Consider the following 24,152-nt stretch of genomic DNA (forward strand, 5'->3'; position numbering starts at 1 on the left):
GGTTAGGGTTAGTGAAAGATCATGGTTTGGGGTAAAATGATCACTTAAAATGTGGTGACTTCCTTAAAGTTGTCATGGCAACAGAAAACACAACGACAATCAAATTTATGGTTTTCAAAAAACTTTCCCGACTCACAGTTGGAAACGTGAAAGTTGGAAACAGGACGCAAACAGCAGTCTCCTGCAGCTAAGTCCACTTTTTGCCATCTATCTATCTTGCCATCCACCCAACCCACCAACTCTGAATATGAACATCTGTCACCATATATAAACATCGTCTGAACTGCGTCACTTCCCCGGATCATAATTACTACGGCTGCTAAATGGCATCTGTCACTAAAACGTACCTATAGGTCGTTTTTGCTGGATGAAACTTCGACCTATGCTGTTGTTTTTCTTGTGAGGACGGGCTGGTTCAAAGTGGATGCAAAAAGGAAAGACGGCCTATATGTGGAGTATGCATAGATCAAATCATAACTACTGAAAAAGATATATTCTATTTCAACATCCCGACAAAGATTTTTAGCCAAAACACATTGGTGTCAGCCATGAAGTGTCAAAAGCTTTTTACTCAGGACTCAGTGTGCTTTGGATTTTTCCCTCTTGTACGCCGAGGAAGCCGATTAAACCTAAACTTGAATTTTGACATAAGGGGGGATGAGACAGACAAAAGATCCAGCTTTCTATGGAGAGAGTGCTCACCCACTGCCGTGAGAGAGATTTCACTTCCAAACTTTGATTTGCCTCCTGCTGTGAGTAGAGGATGACCAAAAATTCACAGATTGAGGGCTCAGGACACAAACATCACACTGTCTGTTAAAGGCCTGTTGCACAGGTGCATTTATACACCAAATTCACACTGAGTACAATTTCAGTGCAATTCTGCGTGTTATATTACATTCATGGTTCTTAATATTTTCTTATTATGAAGGTAATATTCTTCCCCGGGCTTTGTCCTTCACATATAAGTACATTTATGCAAAACCACTATGTTCTGCGCTCTCATAATGTTTAGATGTCAGTTTGCTGAGTTTCTCGGGTCAAAAAGCTTTTAAATATACTGCACTTTCCGCTTGAAACAATGTACAGAAGAACCTGAAATAGTCAGAGGGTATTACTTATTATTTATTGTGAAATGAAGTCAGTTTTAAAGGACCTGGAAAAAAAGTTAATTGGATGTTTTTTGAAAATTCAAACACTTCAATCCACATCTTGAGGGCCTATTGTTTATGCTCTTTTGTGCAGTGTTTGGCACTTGTGTTAGCCTGTTTATGTTGTCTGTAAAAAAAAAAAAGATGTAAATCTCAATTTTACCTGGTTAAATAAATGAAAGAAAAAGAAAGAAACAGCTGAATGCACTAGCTTTCTTTCCCAGAAAGCAGTAAAAATCTTGATCAATTGGTATTTTATCTGTACATCTATGTATGAGATTATATACAATAACCATATGGAGAATAAATGCAATAATTAGAAATAGTATAGCGATTTTTATTCCTGTATCCTCTCTCAGTGGGATACTTTCACAATTGATTTACAGTGACTGAGTCACTGCTGGGAATTCCTTCCGTAGCCACCGGACCTGAACTGCTGCATTACATGATGACAAACAGACCGTGAGCAGCATCCAGGAGCCTAATGGGACCTGAGATGACTCTTTCTCAAACATTGTCAGAGCAGAATAGAGTAGCCTGCAGTGGGTTTTCTGCATAAGGATTTTGGCAGAGCTCAGGGTCTTCAAGTCCTGTTAATGACTAAAGTATCCGGAGCTGTGACAGTAGTGAAAGCTCTCTCTCTCTCTCTCTCTCTCTCTCTCTCTCTCTCTCTCTCTCTCTCTCCTTCTCTATGTGTGTCTCTCTCCCTCACCCTCTTCTATCCCCTCATTCTGCAGAGTGCAGCTGAACAGAAAGCAGCTTCTTGCCTCTGCTGTCATCGCGGTGGAGGTGCAGGCGGATGTTGGTTGAGCGCTGTGGACGCAGAAGTGAAAAATTCATCAGGGATCTGGAGAGTGTGGAGGAGGAGGAGTGGAGTGAAGAGGAGAAGAGAGGCAGCTTGTCTCCTTTCTTCACCCGCCGGGCTCTTCTGCAGCATCCTTCCACTTCATCATGGATCTCTGGAGTAAAAAAGTCTGGGGAATTATTGTACAGGTCGCCCTAATACTTTCCAGCTCGTACGGGGCAACGAGAGGAGGTGAGCACAGTGACATTTTTTATCTTAGAAGAGATTTGATGTAGGGTTGTGTGTTTGCTGCTGCCATACATTCATCTGAAATGTTTGAAAAAGTGTAGTTCCTGAGATAATACAGGTAAAAACTAATATAGTTTTTAGTTGCAAATGAGTCCTTTTGAAAGACATCCGAGTTAGAGATTTATAACATGCTCAGCAATATCACTTCATTGATTTATTTTTATATTTCACGCACGGCTTCCCATGCAAAGCTCTTCAATGGGGCAGCGCAGGAAGCGTGTGGGTGGGGGAAAGTGAATGAGAAACACTTTCCTCCCTCTCAGCACATTTAAACAGTTGCCCTTGAGCAAGGCACTCAAGCCTCACCTGCTCCTGCGGAGGCTGCAGAAGTTTGCGGTTGCATTTTGAAAGTATGGCTGCATAAATGTGAATCGCCGTTATTAGAGAGGTTTGTAGTAGTTTCATATTTCAGTAATACATTATTCATTTCTTGACAGAGGTTTGGATGGAAATGGATTCAGTGCTCATAGAGAAGAAAATGACCAGCAAGTGGAGAATTCATTTGTTTCTGCTCTACTGTATGAGTGTTAGTTGAGAGCATTTTTTGTTATATTATCATCATCTTTTATTCTGTCTACTTGTCATTCTCTTTTGTAGTGGGATGTTTCATAGCCCTCTGGATTTCTCCTGTATTTTTTTGGGGGGGACAACATAGTTAAGAGGCACTATTAAGACCACAAAAAGTAATAAAAAAAAAGCATAGTTATTCAAAAAAGCCTCATAAGACTCTTCCTGTACATCATTGATAGTCCATTTGGGATCCACTGTGTTGATGGAAATGTCAGCAGGGGAATAATTTTACATAGGAGATGTGTGCATATGCCAAACAATACTGCTAAGGCAGACTAATAAAGAGGGTAAATGTTTCTCTATCATAGTGCTGATGCTGTATTAAATGGTAGTCTGAGTCAACATGCCTGGGGAAACAATATTTGTTATACATTTGAAAAAATAAAATGCCACTAAGGGATTCAGGCTGAGCAGAGCGGAGACAGACAGATAAATGATAAATATTACCACGTCAGGTTTATATTCCCCTTGACAGACAACAATTGCTGGAGAAAGACGCACCGACATTATGGGCTTTGAAAGAATAAAATAAAAAAAAATGAAACAAAGAGATAAAGAGATTTCTTTGCCCCGGAGGAAATGGTGTGGACTCAGCAGAGTGCCTATCACAAACCATAATCAAAAGAAAATGTAGCTGTCACTCTAAAATCAATAAGTAGAGCTTGAAACCCTTTTTTTTGCCCTCGTCGAGAGCAAACATACAGTACATCATCCGCTTAATAATCTCCCATACACCGGCCATCTCTCTACATTTTATTTGACTTTGTATTAGTGTTGAGCCAGTGCCATAGGCAAGGTTTGACTCAAGCTATTTGTCACAGTGAACAAAGGAGGTGAAACCGTTGTGAGAGGGCAGATGTTTGTGTTTCTGAAACCAGTCAGAGTGACCCTTCTCTCCGCTGAAGCTGCAGCGTAAATATTTAGGGTAAGGAAGTGTATGGAGCAGTGACAGGTGCACAGGTTTCATCCCTCTGATGGCTGATAAATCTGTCATCAGCAGCCCTGTTTATCCATGAAGTGCTCAGAGAAAAAGAAAGAGTCTGGGTATACTGGAGCTCTTTGTGCAATGATGTATTGTACAAACTTATAAGTGATTCAGACTCATGACCACTTAGTTAAACCCACTGACATACATGCTGTTTGTCAGTGAACCACCTTTATACTGAATGACATCAAATTTTGATTGATTTTGATCAGAAAATATGCAGATTTGTGCAGAATTTGGCGACCAACTATAGTCACATCATCCAAATATGTAGTAACTTTGATGAAGATTAGATGAAATTTGTAGAAAAAGCTGAATAAAACATAAAATCAAAAATCTGTCTACTGTTAGCTTTGTTGTGAACTAAGGAATCACAAGGGAATGCTTCTATTTTCACACTAGAGACAATTACACTTGATAATTAAAGCAGACATTCAACAAAAAACATCTGGAGAGGAGGTAATATACCACAAAACAAAGTCATGTAAAATGAATACTGCAGCTACAGTTGAGCTACAAGCCAGAACCTTCGTCACAAGCTGTTTTCAAGTCATTAAAGTTGAACAATAACACTGTTATGTACATGTATTCTAACTATAAAAAGAGTTGCTGTTCCTGCAGTAGACACAGACTTGGAAAGGGGTCAGAAGCTAATTTGAAGAGGATGGAAATGTCTCTAACTTACCTGTAGGCCTGGAGTAGAAACAGTTACTGCTACAAGGGTTTTCTGTTTATTGAAGCTTTACTGCCAAGTTCCAACAAATACTTTATTAGACTAAATGACGCACAATTTTTTGCAGTATTATCAATCTAAAAATAGTCATTCTGATTCAGTCATACAGTAGTTACTAAGTATATATCTGTATGTATCTGTCTATCATACACAGATTTATTACCAAAATATTATGAGCAAAATTAACACAATTTGTATTCGTAATCTGTGTGTAATTTGCACCTCATATACAAACATAGCAGCTCATTCAGACAGGTGACTGCCCTCAGGTGCATTCTGGGAGCATAGGAGAGCTCAGTAGAGATGCGGTTTAGAGGTGAGATTTGTCTGAGTTCACCAAGCTCAGAAAAGAAATGATATGCTGCATAGAAATGCTCTCTAATGAAGTTACGGTTGTGGCGGCAGCGCAGAGAGAACGAGATGCAGCGAGTGCAGCGGCTCCGAGCAGGGCAGGTGGAGGCAGGAGATGGTTTTGATATGGCTGATGTCTCACCAGCACACTGAGGTTGATGCAGCCAAATGCAAACTGTAAACATCTTATCAAGATGCAATGCAATAGTCAAGTTAATGTTAATTTAACTGAGCACAAAAGCGCAAGTCAACTATTCTTCTTTGGTGTTTTAAAATATTGTATAATTAACACATTTTGTTGATTACTTGTTAAGACTATTTAACTTTATATAATTCAGTTTACTGTATAGGGAAACACCTGTGGAGTTGAACCACAGCATGTTTCAAGTTATTCTGATTGGATGCTGTATGCTTTTTATGCCACATAGCTTTTTATACCACCACTAGGGGGGGCAATGTCAGAAATTTTCAGGATCATAGGGACTTTAAACCAATTAGTTTTTGTGGTGGTCATTAAATTAAAAAGTTTAGTCCTTTCTGGTCTTAAGTGGTGCACAATTTTCCATGCAAAGCCCTCAATAATTGTGTGAACATTATTAGTCCAGCTGATGGTATCTCCTCCAGTTATCTGCCCAATGCTCCCTCAAATGCTGACTGTATGCATAAGGGGAGGCACTGCTGCCATGCACACAGTGCTTCCGATGAGCCAAAGTGCGCTTACAGGCTGCTGTGCCCGTGAGACAAAACACACACGCACATACACACAGCTTTAGGTACACAAAGGAGACACATGAGGCATCATAAAAATTTCTTTCTCCCTCTCTGTGTCTCTCCAGTGTTGTTGCATATGTCCTCCATGGAATTGTTATCTCTTCTCTCGGCTGATTTGGAGTCAGGGGAGTGTGTGTTCTAATCGCAGCCTAATGACAGATAATACCGCTGCACTCCTACTCTGTCTGTCCGTGCATATGTGCCTGTGTGTGTGCACGTGTCTGTGTGCATGTTTATGTGTCAGTGTGAGTGTGTGCCTCCTCAGATAAGAAGCAAATAGCCATGTGTGAACATGAGGAGAGCAAGGGAATGCTAAGCAGCAGATAGAGAGAGAGTGTGTGTGTGTGTGTGTGTATGTGTGTGTGTAAATGGTAAATGGACTGCATTTATATTTTGCCTTTCTAGGCCTCTGACCACTCAAAGCGTTTCACACTACATGCCAACATTCACCCATTCACACACACATTCATACACTGATGGCACAGGCTACCATGCAAGGTGCCAACCTGCTCATCAGGTGTGTGTGTGTGCACATAATGCAGATAAATGTGGTTTATGTACCTGTGCATGCACACGTTTTGTTCAGATAATGAATGACTCACCACTCACAGTCACCAGTCTCCACTGAGAGATGTTCTCAGTTTAAAACTAATGTCACTAAGTGTTTCATCTACAAAGAGAAGAGGCGGTGAAAGTGTTGTCTTCTCTCAGTTCAGAGTCAGATGATTTTGTTCCAAATCTGTTTCAAGGTGGGAAGTATTGGCTGATGATGGATGCTGAGCTGTAAATTCAGGTGCGTTAGATTATTTAGGAAGTGACTTGTGCTAATTTGAGGTACTTCTACAGTTTGTAAGCATATTCTCCTATTTGGCAACAATCAGAGCTTGAAAGCTACTCTGTGCAAGCATATTGTTAAGCTGTGTGCTGCTGATAAGTTAACTAATGGTTTACATGTGATGCTGTTAACAGGAATATGAAAGTTATGTTACTTCATCACAAAAAGGACAAAGAGACATGGGACAAAAACTCAAATGTTGAGGTTATTGATTAGGTTTAGGCTAATAAACTGACTGTGGTTAAAGTTAGGATTATGGTAAGAGTCCAGATACAGAGGCTAAAATATATTTAATTTAAGTTGATACGATAATCTTTATTGATCCCATACAGAGATATTGAAAGTCAGAGCAGCAGAAGTACAAGAACAGGTGCACAGTATAGATAAGTACTTTAAATTACTAGATTACATAATGTTAAGCAACAAAAGAATTTAGTTTATGTAAAATGTTTATAGAAGAACAATTTTTGCTCAAAACTAAAACCTTGGTCATGTGGATAAAATTCCTTGCATGAGTTGAACATTGATCACTGAAGTGGAAGAAAAATGGTCTCCCAGTTCAACATGAAACTTTTGCCTTTTTCTTGTCATGTCTCGTCTCTGACTGTCTCTTGTCTTTCCATCAAGGTGAAAAGGTGGAAACTCACTTTTCTCGGGGTGCATTTCAAGTCATCATTCTCTGATGTTTTTATAAAAATTTCTTGACATCAGCTGACTGAGTCATTTTGTGGCCTGGTCAAGAGCACCTAACCGCTGAGGGAGCAGAGATCTCATCTGTTCCCTCCACTCATATTTTCCAACCAGAAGGGAAAGCATGAGAAGAAATTCAGGGTCGAGCTTTTACCTGCTGAAGTTTTCTTGAGCGAATCTCTGAATCCCCACCAGCTCCAACGTTTCTGTCCTGCAGCTCAGTAATCTGTGCCTTTTGTAAGAGGGCACTGATCAACTATCACTATCACGCAAATAACATAATTCCGTTATAACTCATTTTAACTTGTAAAAAATAAGCTTTCACCAGATAGATGACACTGTTAGGGAATCTATTAAAGGATCTATTAAAGGTCTTTGTCAATCAGACAATCCAGATGTTGTCCCTCTCATGGTGTCTGCACACAGTCAGAAGAGCTGCATACTGTATATCAGGGTTTGTTATACTCCCCTCAGAAGATGATCTGTTATTCACACATGTTCAGTTTGGAAAAAAAGTTTTGAGGAAAACTCCGAAAGGAAATCGATCGCTGTCATCATGAAGCTTTAATTTGGTTTGTTTTAAACTTGCTGTGCTTCAGTTGAGTTCAGTGTTTTTATGTCATGTTCTTCAGGTTCAGTTTGACACCACTTAGTTAATATTTTAAAAATCATTAACACAAAGTTCATTGGAGCTGCAGTGATTAGCCACTTAATCGATTAGTCGATCGACAGGAAATCAATCAGCAACTATTTTGATAATTTGATAATTATTTTTGTCATTTTTTTAAGCAAAAATGCCAAACAATTGCTGGTTTTAGCTCCTCAAATGTGAGGATTTGAAGCAGAATATCTTTGGATTTGGACTTTTAACAGATAAAACAAGACATTTGAAGATGTAATTTAAAGTCAGGGTGAGCTCTAGGAAGGTATAACTAGCATTTTCTACTATTTTCTGACATTTTGTAGACAAAATGATTGATGGATTAATTGAGAAAATAATCGTTAGTTGTGGCCCTGAAGTTAATGTTTAAATAATGTAGATTTTTACCTGCATTATGCAGTGATTCAGAGATCAGAAGTGGGTTATTAATGACAAGATGTTGTTTCCTGCTTGATTTCCTCCAGGTTTGTAATGATCACTGCAGGCTAATAATGTGGTTCATTTGGTAGACTGCACTGGCTGTTTAATGATGTTTACGGTCAGTAAATGTGTCCTGCTCTTCTATTCCAGGCTCATACTGAGATATATTTTTATTAACAATTCTGAGGATAGAGCTAAAGGAAAAATTCACAATGCTGCCCATCTCAACCAAAACATCAGAATTTACTTCTTTCCGATGAACTGGATGTCTGTATTGAGAGGAATGTAAACCTGTGGATATAATCCAATTAGCGTGAATGAGCCGTGCACCTCCCTGCAGAAACCCACTGTCCTTTATGATTCATGAGACTCTGGAGTTTGTGACAGTGGAGATGGGAAAAGTGAGAGGAAGCTGAGGAGAAGCCCCCTCTCATATTTCTTCTTTAGTGTCATTTATGAAAATGTGTGTTCAGAGAAGGGGGGGGCCATGAATGCGATCTGATGAAGTCAAGGCTACATTATGGCAGCTGTGGCCACAGGTAAACGTGGAGATGTCATTCAGGAATCTAGATTTATTAACCCAGGGACAAGCAGTTAAGTGATAAAACTGACAGAGGCCTGCAGTCTATCCATCTGACTTTGACACACATTGATATTGGCTCAAGGCCAGTCCCGCTGGAGCTCTGCTTCCTTAAACACACATTCATTAATCACATGGTACTGTCATCACCTACGATGACGTGTAGTTGGTCTAAGAAGAGCGCTCAGTCGCCGGGCATTGTAGAGGGTCCTGGTTTGTACTAAAAACAAGACCCACTGGCTGTAAGTGCAGCAGTGAGGAGAGAGATGAGACTTCAACTGTAATGAGCTTGAGCATGCCTGACCTTTGACCCTCTAATGATGGCTGCAAGTGAGATGATTAGTATCAAAGTGACAGTAAAAAAAAAAGAAAATGATGATGATAATGATCAAAGAAGAAGAAGAGAAAGTTGATGATGATGAAGCTGATGCTGCTGCTGATGAAATTATGATCATGATGATGAAGAAAATGATGATGGGGAGGAAGGAAAAATTGATGGTGATGATCATGATGAAAGTCTGATCATGATGATGAAGAAAATGATGATGATGCAGAAGAAGAAGAAAAAGTTGATGATGATGAAATTATGATCATGATGATGAAGAAAATGATGATGATGATGCAGAAGAAGAAGAAAAAGTTGTTGATGATGATGATGATGGTGGTGATGATGATGATGATGAAGCTGGTCAAAGAAGAGAAAGTTGATGATGATGAAATTATGATCATGATGATGAAGAAAATGATGATGATGATGCAGAAGAAGAAGAAAAAGTTGTTGATGATGATGATGATGGTGGTGATGATGATGATGATGAAGCTGGTCAAAGAAGAGAAAGTTGATGATGATGAAATTCTGATCATGATGATGAAGAAAATGATGATGATGCAGGAGAAGAACAAAAAGTTGATGATGATGATGATGATGATGATGAAATTCTGATCATGATGATGAAGAAAATGATGATGATGCAGAAGAAGAAGAAAAAGTTGATGATGATGATGATGATGATGATGATGATGATGATGATGATGATGACGATGAAGTTGATGCTGATGATGAAATTCTGATCATGATGATGAAGAAGATGATGATGCAGAAGAAGAAGAAAAAGTTGATGATGATGATGATGATGAAGAAGAAGACGAAGAAGAAGAAAAAGTTAACGATGAGAATGATGATGATGATGATGATGATGATGATGATGATGATGATGATTAAGATTATGAAGAAGAAGAAAAAGTTAATGATGAGAATGATGATGAAGGAGAACATAGTAGAAGTTTATCCCTCTGTATATCATTTACTGGTTACACAGTTCTCGACTTCACTCATTGAAGCTTTGGGGTTTAATTGTCTTGCTAGTACAGATGTTGGGTAGCTGCCAGGAACTGAACCAGCAACCCTTCAGTCGCTCATTGACCTTTTTAACTTGTGATTGTCCCCTGAAGCAAAATAAAATCAGTTTATTACCTTCATCGTTCTCTTTGTGGTTGGTGTTCATATATTTCCAGCTTGTCATACATTACCACTTTCTTTGGTCTAATATATTAACTTAATGTAGCTCAAATAGATGCTGACAGGATTTGAATTGTCTCTCTAACATACATTTTTTTTACAATGACAGAACCAATATAGTGCAATCAGAACTCTGCAGACAACTAATCTGATATTCTGTAGTTGCCAGAATAGACTTCTGAGGCTTCTGGAGGAGTCTTGGGCATAATTTAACAAAACATCTACATACAGGAGCCGACTCCAGAATCCTTTAGACTGTAAATCACCATCTGTTCCCTCTTACACTCCAGGCTGCCTCAAGGGATAATTAGATCAGATGTGATGTCTTAGGAAATGTGAGTGCAGAAGACATGTCGTTGGTATTACGGACAGTAGCTGACATTGAACACTGCAGGACAAATCCGAGTCGAAGCCGAAACTTTATGAAGTAACATAGATAAGGTATCTGACCAGCAATGTAATGACTCAGTTCATGAGGTGGAGGAGAATGAAGAGCTGGTCCACCAGTGGCAGAGAATTGATCTCATTTTAATAGTACTTCAGGTCAGGGTCAGCTACAGAAGAGCAGCCCTGCAGCTGGCAGGGATTCAATCAGAAATCTTTAGGTCACAACCAGGAAAACTCTCTTGCTCCTTGTGGGAATTTGTGGTATCAATTTTTTTGACGCTGAATCATAAGGTGGTGTCATGTAAATATTTCCAATTGAAACCTCATTAAAATCTCGACTCATCTCATTTTCATCGTTTTTCACCGGGATTCTCAACTTTCTCCTTATCTCCGCGCATACTAACTACCTCTCACACCTCTCTCAACCATGAGAGAATAGTTTGTAATGATCATAAAATCTGTCAAAAACGCTGACAGCCATGGCTGTGATTGCACTCGCTGAGATGATTAAGCATCAAAGGTTCCCCACCCATCCTGCAATATTGAGAAAAATATCAGCCTGGCTTAATTAAATTTTTCACATCATGCATGTGAGAAACACAATGAGGACAAATCAGATTGTGTTACACAGCCAGATCGTCTGCGTTGAGTGGTACAGTAGAACCTAATTCAGTTTAATGTGGTGAAAATGCTCCGTTAAGTGGTTTTCCCAACAACATTATACTAAAATACTTGTGCAAATACTGAAGTGTACTTCATAACTATTTCAAGAAAAGTGTCTGTGCCACCAGAAATGCACTCATGTAAATCTCTTGCTGATCCACAGAGGGAAATGTTGTGTATTATGCATAAGCAAAGCTTTGCATATCTATAAAAACATTATGCTGAACTCAAACCAACTGTAAATACAACCTAAACAGAATCTTGCAAAAGAGCTTATGTACTAATTAAGATATTAATCTGCCTCTAAGAGAAGTGTCATGATTTCTAATAAATAGAATAATAAACTATGTGATCATTGATGCTGATCCAGCAGATCATTGCATTCTCGGAGGATAATAGCATCCACCATCAGGGACTGTACCAGTTGTGCTTTTTTTAAGGTTGGATATCAACAAAGCATATTTGCTTAAAGGAGACATATCATGCTTTTTATTATGTTCTGCTTATTGTTTATATTATTTTACTGTTATGATGTCAGATGTCTATGTTATGTTATGTTATGATCAAGTTCCAAACTTCCAAAACTTGAGGTGAACGTATGTAAAAAGCTCCCTGCAAGTTAAAAGCCAGAGCTTCAGTCTGCTCTGCTTCATCTGCAATGTCGCCCCTATGTCCTTCTCCTGGTGACGTCAGATCATTGCACCATCAAACATGTACGGAGGTATTATCCATTTTGAGTAAAGAATGAGAAAAAGAAGTGAAATCCTGCTGCTACTCTTTGTATATGTAGCCTCCGGTGCTGCCTGAAGTCTGCTGAGGGGTCTTAAAGAGACGAGAGTTAGAAGGGCCTGTTCCAGACTTTTTTTGTACTGTAAAGTGTGCGTGATGCGTTCCCATTAAAGAACATGTTCCTATGTTGCAGTGGGCAATGAATGTTCGCAAATGCCAAATCTGGGTGTAAATGAAAGGCAGCCGGTTGCAGTTTAAGAGTCAGTCCTGTGTGTGATGCTGAACTCCTGCCAACTCCAGAAGTGCTGATCAGTAGCTTAGTCCGCACACTGATCCACCTGTGAATTATTACTTCAGGAATCAATGGAGTAACACAGAAGAGGGAGATGTTAAAGTGCAAAATGTTTCAACAGGTGATTGTGTTTTAACGTCTCCTCAAAGCAGAGGCTGTAACAAGAAGCCATAATGAAGTATGACTACAGCACCGGTGCTTGCAGTGAACTGAGGCAGTCATGTGCCACTGACCTGCACCACACACACGCCCACACACACACACACACACCGTCTGTCTTTGATGTTTATGTATAATTTAGGCTACTGCAGTGCTGGTGAAGTCTAAACGAGTACATGTGGTATGTGTTCTACAAAGCCTGGATGGTACAGAGATGAGCTGGTCTCAGGATGGCAACTGCGCGGCTAACAAAGTGTAGTCATCGCTGTTGTTTTCATGCGAATATTGTGTTGTGCAAGTTCTTCTGCTGTTGTAATGTGTGTTGTAGTGTTTCCTGTTGAATTTATTGGTGAAGTGTTCTTGTTTTAAGACACATACTCTGAGTGGTGAATGTTGTTTTATGCATGTTTGGACATACAGTAAAGGAAGCGCCTGATGACTTTTTCCTGTTTAGTTTTGACTCTTTTTCCCCAGAGTCAAAACTAAACATGGAGAAGCAGCCTTCAGTTTTTATGAACTACATATCTGGAACAACTCCCAGAAAATTTGAGGTCTGCTCCAACTTTCGGTACTTTTAAATCATGGCTGAAGACTTTTCTGTTTGCCGCTGCTTTTTATTATAAAAAATAAACTTGCCTTGCTGTGCCGTTTTTGTTGGTATTACAAACAAGTAAAACATCTCCTGCTGCGACAAAGAAAAATAATGTTCTTTTTCATATCATTAACTAGTAGCTACCAGCTATTTCTAGGACAAGAAATAATGTGTTAGACTCAATGTTTTAATGCGTTTAAAAAATAATGAATATTAAACAGGGACCATTAACAAACTCTTCCATCAGCGCACTGATGATTTTTTGATGTTTTATTGTTTTACTCCCACACCACTTCACTGGAGCAGGTGGGAGTCAAATGCCTTGCTCAAGGGCACTAATGACAGCAGTGTTTTTCCTGCCAGGTTGGCAGTTAAAGTCGGTTAAACTTGGGAAATTCAGAGCAAAAAGAATTTGCAGCAAAGTGCTGCTCCATTAGTAATCAAAAGAGTATAATGATCTGTACAATATAGTATGTGTTGATATTAGAAAACTGCAGGAAATTAGTTTCTGAAGTGGCTTTGAGTGCAATTTAAATTAAATAGTTGAAAGCTTCTTGCTTACAAGCTTAGGAAAATGAAAAGAATCATTTCCTGTAAACAGAGAAATGTTCAAAGCACTCTTGACATGCTGCCAAAAACTCAGTGAATCTATATTGAGCAACAATCCCTCACTACACATGCTCCCCATGTTGCTATATTATGCTTTTCAGTGCCCTTGTCCTAAATTGTATGTGTATGAGACAGTGGGTACAGGTAGGGCATGTGAGCAGCACCAACAGGAAGGACCTCTACCTTCCCTGTTGCTTACAATTTCCTACATGGAGTGTGAACACTTTCACAGCGTTAAAATTCTCCACCATGCAGAGGGTCAGGCTCTCTCACCAGGGGAGGAGACTACAAACAGTTTTCTGCTCCCAGCAGAAACCCAGTAGATGTTTAAACTGAGTTCCACATACCTAGAGGTACAGAATCAGGAACTTGAGCTTGTATGTTTGGTTGTTTTTTTAATTTTGATCTACTTTGTATCTTCTGTGTACTTTTGTCTGTTTGTAACCAGGAACTTTCAAAACATATTCCACATCTGCGAATCAGATTATAGACATTTTTATATTTGTCTAATGTTCTCTGTGCACTTCTGTTGATTTATGCAATCTATGTTTAAAAGCAAGAATGTGTTTACTTTGTGTATACAGAGTAAACCAGCTGTTCCCCTCAGAATAGAGGGATCTGTGCAGTATAATGCAATTCAATACAATACTTGTGCAATAAATACTGTTATTGTGTCAGTAGGCTGTCATGAAAACAACACTGACAATATCATGCAGTCCAACACAATATTCAGCCTAAAAAGAGAATAAGTTTAATTAATTTGAAGTATATGGCTGGCGATTTTCTATATTTTTCTTATTGTCAAGAAATATCACATGCAGAGCCAAACCAAAAATGAATTGATCTAAGTATTGTTTGTGTATCCAAAGCCTGATATATCTTATTCCTCTTTGCTGTAGAGCTCTATTGTTGTCCAAAAACTATTAAAAACACATCAATGAGCCACACCATTGCACTGGGTGACACGTCCCTTCGCCACAAAGGTCACTGTCACATTTGTTTGTTTAGACACAGTTTCAAAAGAGTAATAACAGCGATCACGTTTTCAGTCTCCGGAGAGTAGTTCCTTGTAAGGCAGAAGCCACTACGCATGAGTGGGAACGTGTTTCTGTTTACAGAGCTTTGCTTGGTTGTTGTGCTTCATATCACAACCTCTTGATTTTGTACTATATTTAAATTTCTCAAAGAACTTCAATACAAGAGGTTAATAGGTTTTGGTCAACGATGGAGGTCTACGGCACAGAGGAATAAGATATTAATATATAGATCGGGCTTTGGATACACACACACAATACTTGTAAATAGGATCAATTCATTGTGGGTTTGGCACATGAGATTTGTTGTAAATAAGATACATATTGAAAATTGCCACCATGTCCTTAAATATACTAAGAACAGCTTGTATATGAACTGCATGTATATTTTATACACCAGTATCAGTAGCAGCACTTAAACAGTATATTAACAGCTGTTGACATTTTCTAACTGGATAAGTTTCAGAAGGCTATAAAGTCATAAAGAAATACCAGCATGCTAGGTGTGTTTTTGATTGGCAGATGAAGGACTGGAAACAAAAAAACTCAAGTTGTTTTTCAGCATCCAGATCGTGGATGTGCTGATCTTCACAGCCCAATAGCTGTTAGACAGCTTCAAAAAAATCACATCGAGCCAAACAAGTGCGATCATTGTCAGCCAGTTGATGTCTCAAGGTCAAGTCAGTGAATGTGGAGGAGAAAACTTGTCTCTGACATAGAAGTTGTCTCTTTATTAATTCAAAATTAAATAAATACCGCTGACATTTCAGACAAAACGGGTCCCTAACCTGCTACCGTTTTATTCAGAAAAAAATGTGAAGAAATGAAATTCAAACATAACACATCACAGTGCAAGATGTACATATATTCTCCTGAGATTGCAAAGGCATTGAAGAGTGGGAGAATTCATTCACAGCTTCATTATTTCAGTCACAGTTTTTCCACCCATGACAGAGCTCACACAGCTTTCAAGATCTTAATTAAAGATTCTAAGATTTTTGTATTTATATTGCTAATATTTCTGTAATAGATGACTACATGCAATATCTGGAAATTTTGTATCTTCCTCTGTGCAAAGCAAGGGGGGCTTTCAGGCGCTCAGAGTGTAAGTCACAGTGGATAAAAATCACATCTATATGTACATATCAAAAATGTAAAATGTCATGTAAATGTACATCGCATGCACTATTTATGCTGCTCTCTTTCTCAGTATTTCCAAACATTACATTAAAATTTTAATGAATACAGTAGCAGCAGGGAAAAAGGCATTATTTCAGACATACTGTAGAGCATCTTCACTTCAGATTGAAAGTTTGAAACAGGTTCAGATGAAGTCAGTTATTCACATTTCCATAGCATATATACAAATTTATTGTTTAATGTGAAGGAGGAGCAGCCTCAGCTCTCCTTGGCCAAGTTATAGATAGAGGTTGTGCAGATTTGCAAAGAGATCACCACAATTTTCTGTTTGAAGACGGTGGTTCATGTTTCAGGGCGTAAATAGGACTCAGTGTGATTACTGTGCCCAGTGATGCATGAATTAACATTAACATCCGTGTAAGAGATGCATATTGAGCCGCACTGTGTCCAAGACCCTTAAAGAGCTCTGAACCTGTAAATATTGTGTGTCTATTGCTTATTGAAGTGGAGGAAGATGCTCACTGGCTTGATGCAATCTCGACTTCTGCTGGGACTTTGCTATTTCAGCGAAATGGTAAAGTGGATGCTATATAGCAGATGGAGAGATAGGTGGATGAGAGGAGTGAAGCTCACTAGTGAAGCTCACTCTGCTGAATAAATGATGATTTAACACATGTCATGGGTGTCCAGGGAGGGTTTTTCAGTTTATAGTGTTTTCAGGCTCACAGAGCTTTGAATGTGAGAGCTGAAAAGGAAAGACTAATGATTCAATTTGTGTTGGTGTATCTCTGTTAAGGCCAGAGGCTGTCAGACTAAAACTCTACAGCAGCCTCGACACTGAATCCTCCGTGTGTCAGTGAGAGATTTCTAAAAGTGCACTATAACAGGAATGGTGGTTTTAAAAAACCCAAAGTCTGAGGAAGGATTCACCTGTATTTAGCCGACAGCGCTAACCAACAGCACAATTGACTGTGTGATTTGGAAACAGGACCTGAAACTGTCTTTAAAGACTCACTACAACATAAGAAACGTGCAGAGCTACTGTAAGAACAGCAGCTGACTGTATCGAGTAAATGTTGTATAGTCCACAATGTAATTAGACCTATGTAATTTTCTGTGTTTAGCTATGTGGTTGCTAACTTTACTAGCGTCTCTTAGTGGCTAAAAATAGATCTATCAGAGGTTTATCGTGGTTTAGTTTTCCAGAGCTTTAGTGAGTTCAGAGCTAATGCTAAAGCTAGTAGAGGAAAAGCAGCTTTTCACAGTGATTATCGTAGTTGATTCTCAGTTAATAGATGTATTTTCAAATATGTAATTTCTTATGAATTAGAAGCTATTACCCATAATCTTTTGTAAGTGCTTTATAAGGTTTATAAGTGGTTGTAAACCAAATTTTGTCATCTGATATAGAGCTTTATGCTGTATATTACATTTTTCTTTGTGGTCAGACTCACTTTTTGTTCTTGTCAAACTCCAAAACAAAAAAAGGACATATACTAAGTGTGGAAAGGTGAACTCAAATGGGTCGATATCCTGTATTTTAATACTAGCTAATGGAGAAATAACTGTCCCACTCCCACAGGCCAGATCTCTTTAAACTGTTAGGAGTAAATGTTCATTTCTCATCTCAGAACATTCAAGATTGAGACCCTCAGGAGGAAGACCTCAGCAAAGCACCTGGGACAAGCAAGATTTAGTATTTTAATGTTCCGCAGTATTTCCTCCACTATGTTCATGGTCAGTGTTAGCCGTTGGGAGTCCAGCTTGTGCTCAACATTTATCTCCACTTCCTGCTAATGTGTCAGGGGATTTTTGTGCCCCACCTGTTTCAGTAAACAACCCAAACGTAAGTGAAGAAAATTAGTTTTGTGATTTGGAAGTTTTTTTTTATCTCCCACATGAGCTACAATAATTCCACTTCTTTTATTCGTCCCCCATATATCATCTGTGTCTGAGGGCCATAAGAAGGTCTTGCCCTTCAGGGTTGTAAATTTTTTTCTGGGTCAAAAGATAAGTGATAAAGATGGTTTTTTATCCTTGTGAAGAAATGTTTGCTGCTCTTACACTTCTTGTATTAATAAATGAGGCAACCCTAACCCCTAGAAGAGAGAGAAAGGTCAGTCACCCATTGATGGCTGTAAAGGTCAAGTGGTGGGTTTAAAATCTATCGAGGTTTATAATCGTATAAAATTCCACTCACAGGATGTCACACAGTTACACACATTACTTACTTTAACAGGAAATTGACTCCTGTTAAATTTCTGATGCATGAAAACATAATTTTCACTGGTTCCTCCCATCTGTGAGACTCTACAGAGACTTACAACTAAAAAGATATTACATATTTTACAGCACTGTAATATTTTATTTAGTGCTGTAATGTTTTTATTTTACCTCTGTAGAGTATAGAGAGGAGCACCTGACAGCTGGATTTTTCATGTGATAACCTGAGCAAAATGAGGATGTAAATAAATTTGCTCTTTGGGTTCCCGATGTGGAACTCAAGAGATGTCCAGAACATTGCTTGCATGTAGTGATATGGACAAAAGTAATGTCGCAGCAGTAATTATCACAGAATTATCTCATTATTAATGTACTAGTCTGTTCACAGCAGCATGGGATTGAATAACAATACAAACCTCAAACATGTTTTAGTTAACTTGAATAAAAACTATGAGTTTCAAAAAAAAATACTGCATTTTCTAAAGTTTCTAAAGAGATGATAAGTGCTCAGGTCCTCTTATACTTTCAAACCTTTCCCAGTTCATTGAGTCTGGACTGTATGTGTTCTTGCAGCTCATATATAATTGTGTTAGATGGCACCTTAGCTCATGATACTTCATTTTAAAAATTTATAGGTTTAATGCAGAACAATTGTCACTGGCACAGAGACCTGATCTAAATGAAACGCACACACGAAATTCCAACTCTGAAGGATGTTTCTCTGCATTCACTTACTTTTACTTACTTAAACATCTACGTATCTATCTATCTATCTATCTATCTATCTATCTATCTATCTATCTATCTATCTATCTGTCTGTCTGTCTGTCTGTCTGTCTATCTATCTACATAAACTTAATATTCTTAATATCCATAAATATTTAAATATTTATTTACCATTGAAACAGTTTTGTTTATATTTGGCTACTGCTAACTCCTACTACTTTAAATAATTTTACATTTGGTGAAGCATAAATTTACATTTTGACTGTGTCAAAATAAATCAGTAATAAAGACTGTACATGCCCAGCAAATAATTATTGGTTAAACAACAAATAAGTAACAATAAATTTCACATTTTAAACCTCTATAACTGACTACTACATCAGGGTTTCATAGACTCAATGAATAATGTTTTAACACATTAGAATAGTGTATGGCTAAGGTGCTGTAGCACCGTGCAAGCAACACATAACAAAAGATAGATAACATCAAAGTCCCATGAAAGAGAGACCAAAGTCAAACCTTCTGTGTAAGTTCCCGTAACAGGCAGAAATCCAATATCAAAGCAGTGAGGCCAAGTCTGATTAAATCTCGACTAAACAAAGTAAAGACAACTCAAGATGCTTCATTAATATAATCTCACCAAAAGATATCTGAGCTCTCAGAGATATTTGGCTCCCGGCAGCAAAGATACATCCATTAACACAGGGGATTCAGCTGAAGCCTTTGCTGGGTCATTTACTGTAAGTCTGCAGTGCGGTGTATTACAAGAAAAATGATAATAGTTTACTCATAAATGTATAAAATGTTTTCTGGGTGGCCTTTAATTATGAGCTTTTTCAAAAGTTATCTATTTTTTGAGCACACACCGTTGTTCAGCAATGCAAATTCAATGTATAAAATAAGAGAAACAAATTAAAAATTGCAACGAGTACTTGCTGGAATGCAAAAATGGCCAGTTTATCTAATTAATGAGTCTGCTCTGTCAGTTAGTTAGGGCACCATGCATTATTTATCCAACAGGGTCTCACTGTAGTAAAAAAAAAAAGAAGCTGTTTTCACAAGACTATTATTAGGCCTAATAAATAAGGATTATGCGCTTTTTTAATACATTCAGCACTGAAATCAATGAAGGCACTATTGAGCTGACAGTCAAACAATTTTCAGCAGTATCTTGACTCCTGTGTGTATTATGTCAGGATTTTAAATGGTTTGCACCCTCTGCCCTGTCATTCACAGAGGTGTGTCACAGTTCGCTGGTATCCCATCTACTGCCATCATCCTTCAGAAGCTCCTCCCAGTTGTCCAGCAGCCACGGGCCAGGCTTCGCTAAGCTGAACCGGAGGGAAGGTGAGTAACAATACCTCGAGGCTGATATCTCCTATGTGTTTTGGTTAATAAATGTGTTAGGTGGTGTATTGTGCAACACAAAGCAACATACTCACCATAGTTGGAGACTCTTCTCAGACTGTACAACACTGATGCGTTGTGTCTTTCTTAGCTGACAATAGCAACTACATTTACACATTCACACCTGTCAGCTGCCCAAAACAACCTTGACATTGCACTGGAGCAGCTGGGAGTTCTGCACATGCATTGCTCAAACACACCTCAGTGGTAGCTGCCCTTAAATCTGATGTTTCCTTATCTATATACCAGGATGTTGACATATCTGTGTTTAAAGAGAATATACGTTTAAACTCGAGGCTTTCTAGATTAAGGTTAATTAAGAATCAGCCTGACGTCGTAATATGTGACTGATCATCAAGGGACTGGATGTTACTGCTCATAAGAAACAGGAGTTCCCTCGGGCCTGTGCATGTCAGCTATTCCATCTCTCCCTCAGCTATACTCCCCGGTATTCACATATAAAATGTAGCAGTTTAACATCAATAAATGATAGCCGCATTCTTGTCTTCTTTTCTTTTCTCTTCCCTCTCATGTTTTCAGTGGTTGTGCAGATAAAATAAGCGGTGAAAGGAAGCTCCCCTCTGTTTCTGCTCTGATGTGTTGCAGCAGTGCTGCTCACCTCATGATTCACTTCCCTGCAGGACACACAGCAATCAAGATCAAAGACAAGTCTGAGTTGGATTCACACAAACTGATAATAAGATAGATGGACGGACAGATAAAGCCAGAGAGTAGTGGTTATTGCCTCCTTACCTGCTGTGTTTCTAGATACACATATTACAGGTGTATTAGATAAATGCTTCACAGACTCTGCAAAAGTTTGGCGATTGTCTTAAGAAGAATTGATGGGAGTTGACAAACATTGTAAAAAAAAAAACTTCTCTGCTGATACGGGGCTTCAGAAAACACATCTTTCTTTTTGGCGCGTTCTGGCAGGAAGGGTTTGCTGGTTTACTGTCGGACCAGAGACAAGAATCAGATGAAAACGCTGTGATGTCTTTGTCTTCAACACAGCAGAGGATCTGAGTGATTCTCACCACCTGGGAGACTGCAGGAAACACAGCCTGCAGGTTGCTGTTTCCTCCTGTGTTTGATGGCAAAAGCAGTGAGCGAACACAACCGCTATGTTCCTTCACTTCAGTCAATCTGCTCTGTCTCTTTACCGATCTGTGTTTCATCTGGGTAAAGAAGGATCGGATGCTGCTAAAGGAGGATCAGATGCATCTGCATGGCAAAACATACGTTAGTTTACCTGCAAAGAAAAAACAGAGAAGCGAAGAGATGAAGAAATAGTGAAACAAGACGCAAACTGTCCTGAATAGCACACTGAAAACATGAGTAACATTCACCAGATAGATTAAAAAAAACCTGTTTCATGGTATGGATTCATGCATACGTGCCATTATGTACACACAGTCTCTTAAAGATGCAGCTGTGTAAGCAATGTGTGCATTAAATGCGCATACATAGGTAATATATAGAGCCAGATAACATCTCTTCTGCGTTTGATTGGTGAGAGTTTAGCCCATTAGCTCTTGTATTGCTCCTTGCCAATGATTTCTTGCTGTATTGAATTAGAGTATAGAACTGAATTAGATTGATTAATAAATCAAATTCAGTTTTCAAAGCGACAACATGCACTTCAGAGGGAATCCACAACATAACAAAATGCTTCACTGATGTAAAAATAAAAACGGCTTTAATTTTAGTATCCCATCGGTTCTGTTTACAAATCAGTGTATAAATTAACGGCTCCTGCTCATTTACTTCTCCTCCAGCTGCTGCTAACACTCCTCATCTTCTATAGTCGTCCTTTGAGGAACCACCTCATTCTGAGTTAATTTACCAGTAAAATAAGCAGAGACTCTCAGAGGCACACAGTTCTGTTTAAGAGAAACACCAAGCTATTTTTGCTTCTCCCGATCAGTTGTCTTATTAACCTGTGGATTAACCTACGTTAGAGCGTTGTAAAGACAAAATTAGGGATGCATGTTTTACTCATGTTCCTTAAAGATGCAGTGTGTAGAAATTATTGGCATCTAACGGAACGGACGGCAGAAATGGAATATAATGTATAATCAGCTGAAAATAAGAATTGTTGTGTTTTCGTTACCTTAGAACGAGCCCTTTCTTCCACAGAGCCCGCCAACAGACGAACCAAACACTGACTCCAGAGAGCTAGATGACACTAAATCCTACACACTGGTCCTTTAATTAGTTGCCGGGCAATGATCAATCACTCCATTTTTTTTTTAAAACTTGTGGGATTGTGTGGGAGTTAAAAATTTCTGACTTTTGCACCTCTGAATAACAAAAAGCCTCACTGTGACATTACTCCAATGCTGGTGCACTGAGAGTGAATTTGCTGAAAACAACACATAAATGCACCAGGATTCCTTTGTTTTTTCCACAAAAACCTCTACCATCACAACGATTTGGAAAAATGTCATAATCACGTGTAAAATGCGATCATAGTGCTTTTAAATAGAGTTAAATGTAATTGATTAAAATTGCTGCTTCAGCTCCAGTACTGCCGACTGTTATTTAAAAACAGCCAAACAGAATTCAAATGATTAAACCTAGTAATTCTGTGCAAATTATAGGCTTCTCAGGAAAACATAAATTGGATGAGACTGAACAGGGAGGGCTCTGAAAACAAAGCCTAATGTTTTCTTGTACTAGTGAAAAGTGCTCTAGCTCACAAGTTCTTATCAAATACGCACAAGCCTCGGACTAATAATACCTACCTAGTAAGTAAATAGTCAAAACACTGTAATCAAAATACAATCAAATAATTAACATCCCCATGCAAATTTATATTCTCCAAGAACTTGAAATGAAAGTCTCTCCAGTCTATAATAAAGAAGAAAATACAGCTCTATTTGTACATTTTTCTTGCTTTGTGATGCTGCAGACAGGTTTTGTCTGTCTTTTGTCTCTTTTCTTGTCTGTCTGTCAGAGTAGCGGTGCATTATTGATGGCCGAAGGGACTTTGTTTGTCATCTGTTGCATGTGGTGAAGCCATCAGCTTAGCCAACATTGTATTACAGTATGGCTTAGTTCTGTCTCCCCCTGCAACAGTTGATATCCAGGCATGATATCACGGACATCTCAACTGCCAGCTTCTCTCTGTTCAAAACATTGCAGCTTTATATCACATTTTATTCTGGGCAGGCAGATGCTTGGGTCCACAACACTGAGGCTGGGTTCAAAACGCTAATCTCTGGCAGTGCTGTTATAAATCATCCAAGTTGGAACCAAAATTATATTAATCTGCCTTGGGAGAGGAAGTGACTCCTCTATGTCTATGAGATTCCTGGCTCCAAAAAAACCTTGGCTGTGTGGAAAAAAAACCATTATTCTTTGGAAATGGGAAGTTTTTCCACATGAAACTGGGGTCTCAAGACTTAATTCTCATTCCTCTGATGTGCTTCTGTGGAAATTTTGGTGAAAAAATCTTGCTTCTATGAGACGATACAAAGGCTTAAGCACCAAGTAAGAACCAAGTGATTTTCCTTTCATTATACCTGAAGGCTCTTCCTCAACATCCAACACTACTGATACCAAATGACTCAACTGGCAGAGAGCCCAGACACAAAAGTTCTTTCTAAAACAACTTTGCTACTGATACTGCATCATTATTTTTTCTACAATCTATGACTGTCACTACAAAGGAAATTGCAGTGACAAAAGAATGACACTGATTACAGTCTATGGCTGCCGGTATTAATTAGAGATTTGTCTTCAAAGTCAACCATAAGTTGTCTTTTTGAAATATGGAGAAAAGTTTTGTTAGAACTAAAAACACATCTCAACTTCTCTAACATCAGTG

At 38.6% G+C, this 24,152-nt stretch overlaps 1 protein-coding gene across 1 annotated transcript in view; it reads left to right on the top strand.

The window, feature by feature from the left end:
- Positions 1-1,950: 1,950 nt before the first annotated feature.
- Positions 1,951-24,152, top strand: part of LOC121912129 (contactin-associated protein-like 4) — a 71,938-nt gene continuing 49,736 nt past the window's right edge. The window contains exons 1-2 of the mRNA XM_042434214.1: positions 1,951-2,115; positions 20,110-20,260. Coding sequence (XP_042290148.1) covers positions 1,951-2,115; positions 20,110-20,260 — 316 coding nt within the window. The remainder of the gene's footprint in view (positions 2,116-20,109; positions 20,261-24,152) is intronic.

Source organism: Thunnus maccoyii, chromosome 14 (assembly GCF_910596095.1).
Source record: "Thunnus maccoyii chromosome 14, fThuMac1.1, whole genome shotgun sequence".
Classification (NCBI taxonomy): Eukaryota; Metazoa; Chordata; class Actinopteri; order Scombriformes; family Scombridae; genus Thunnus; species Thunnus maccoyii.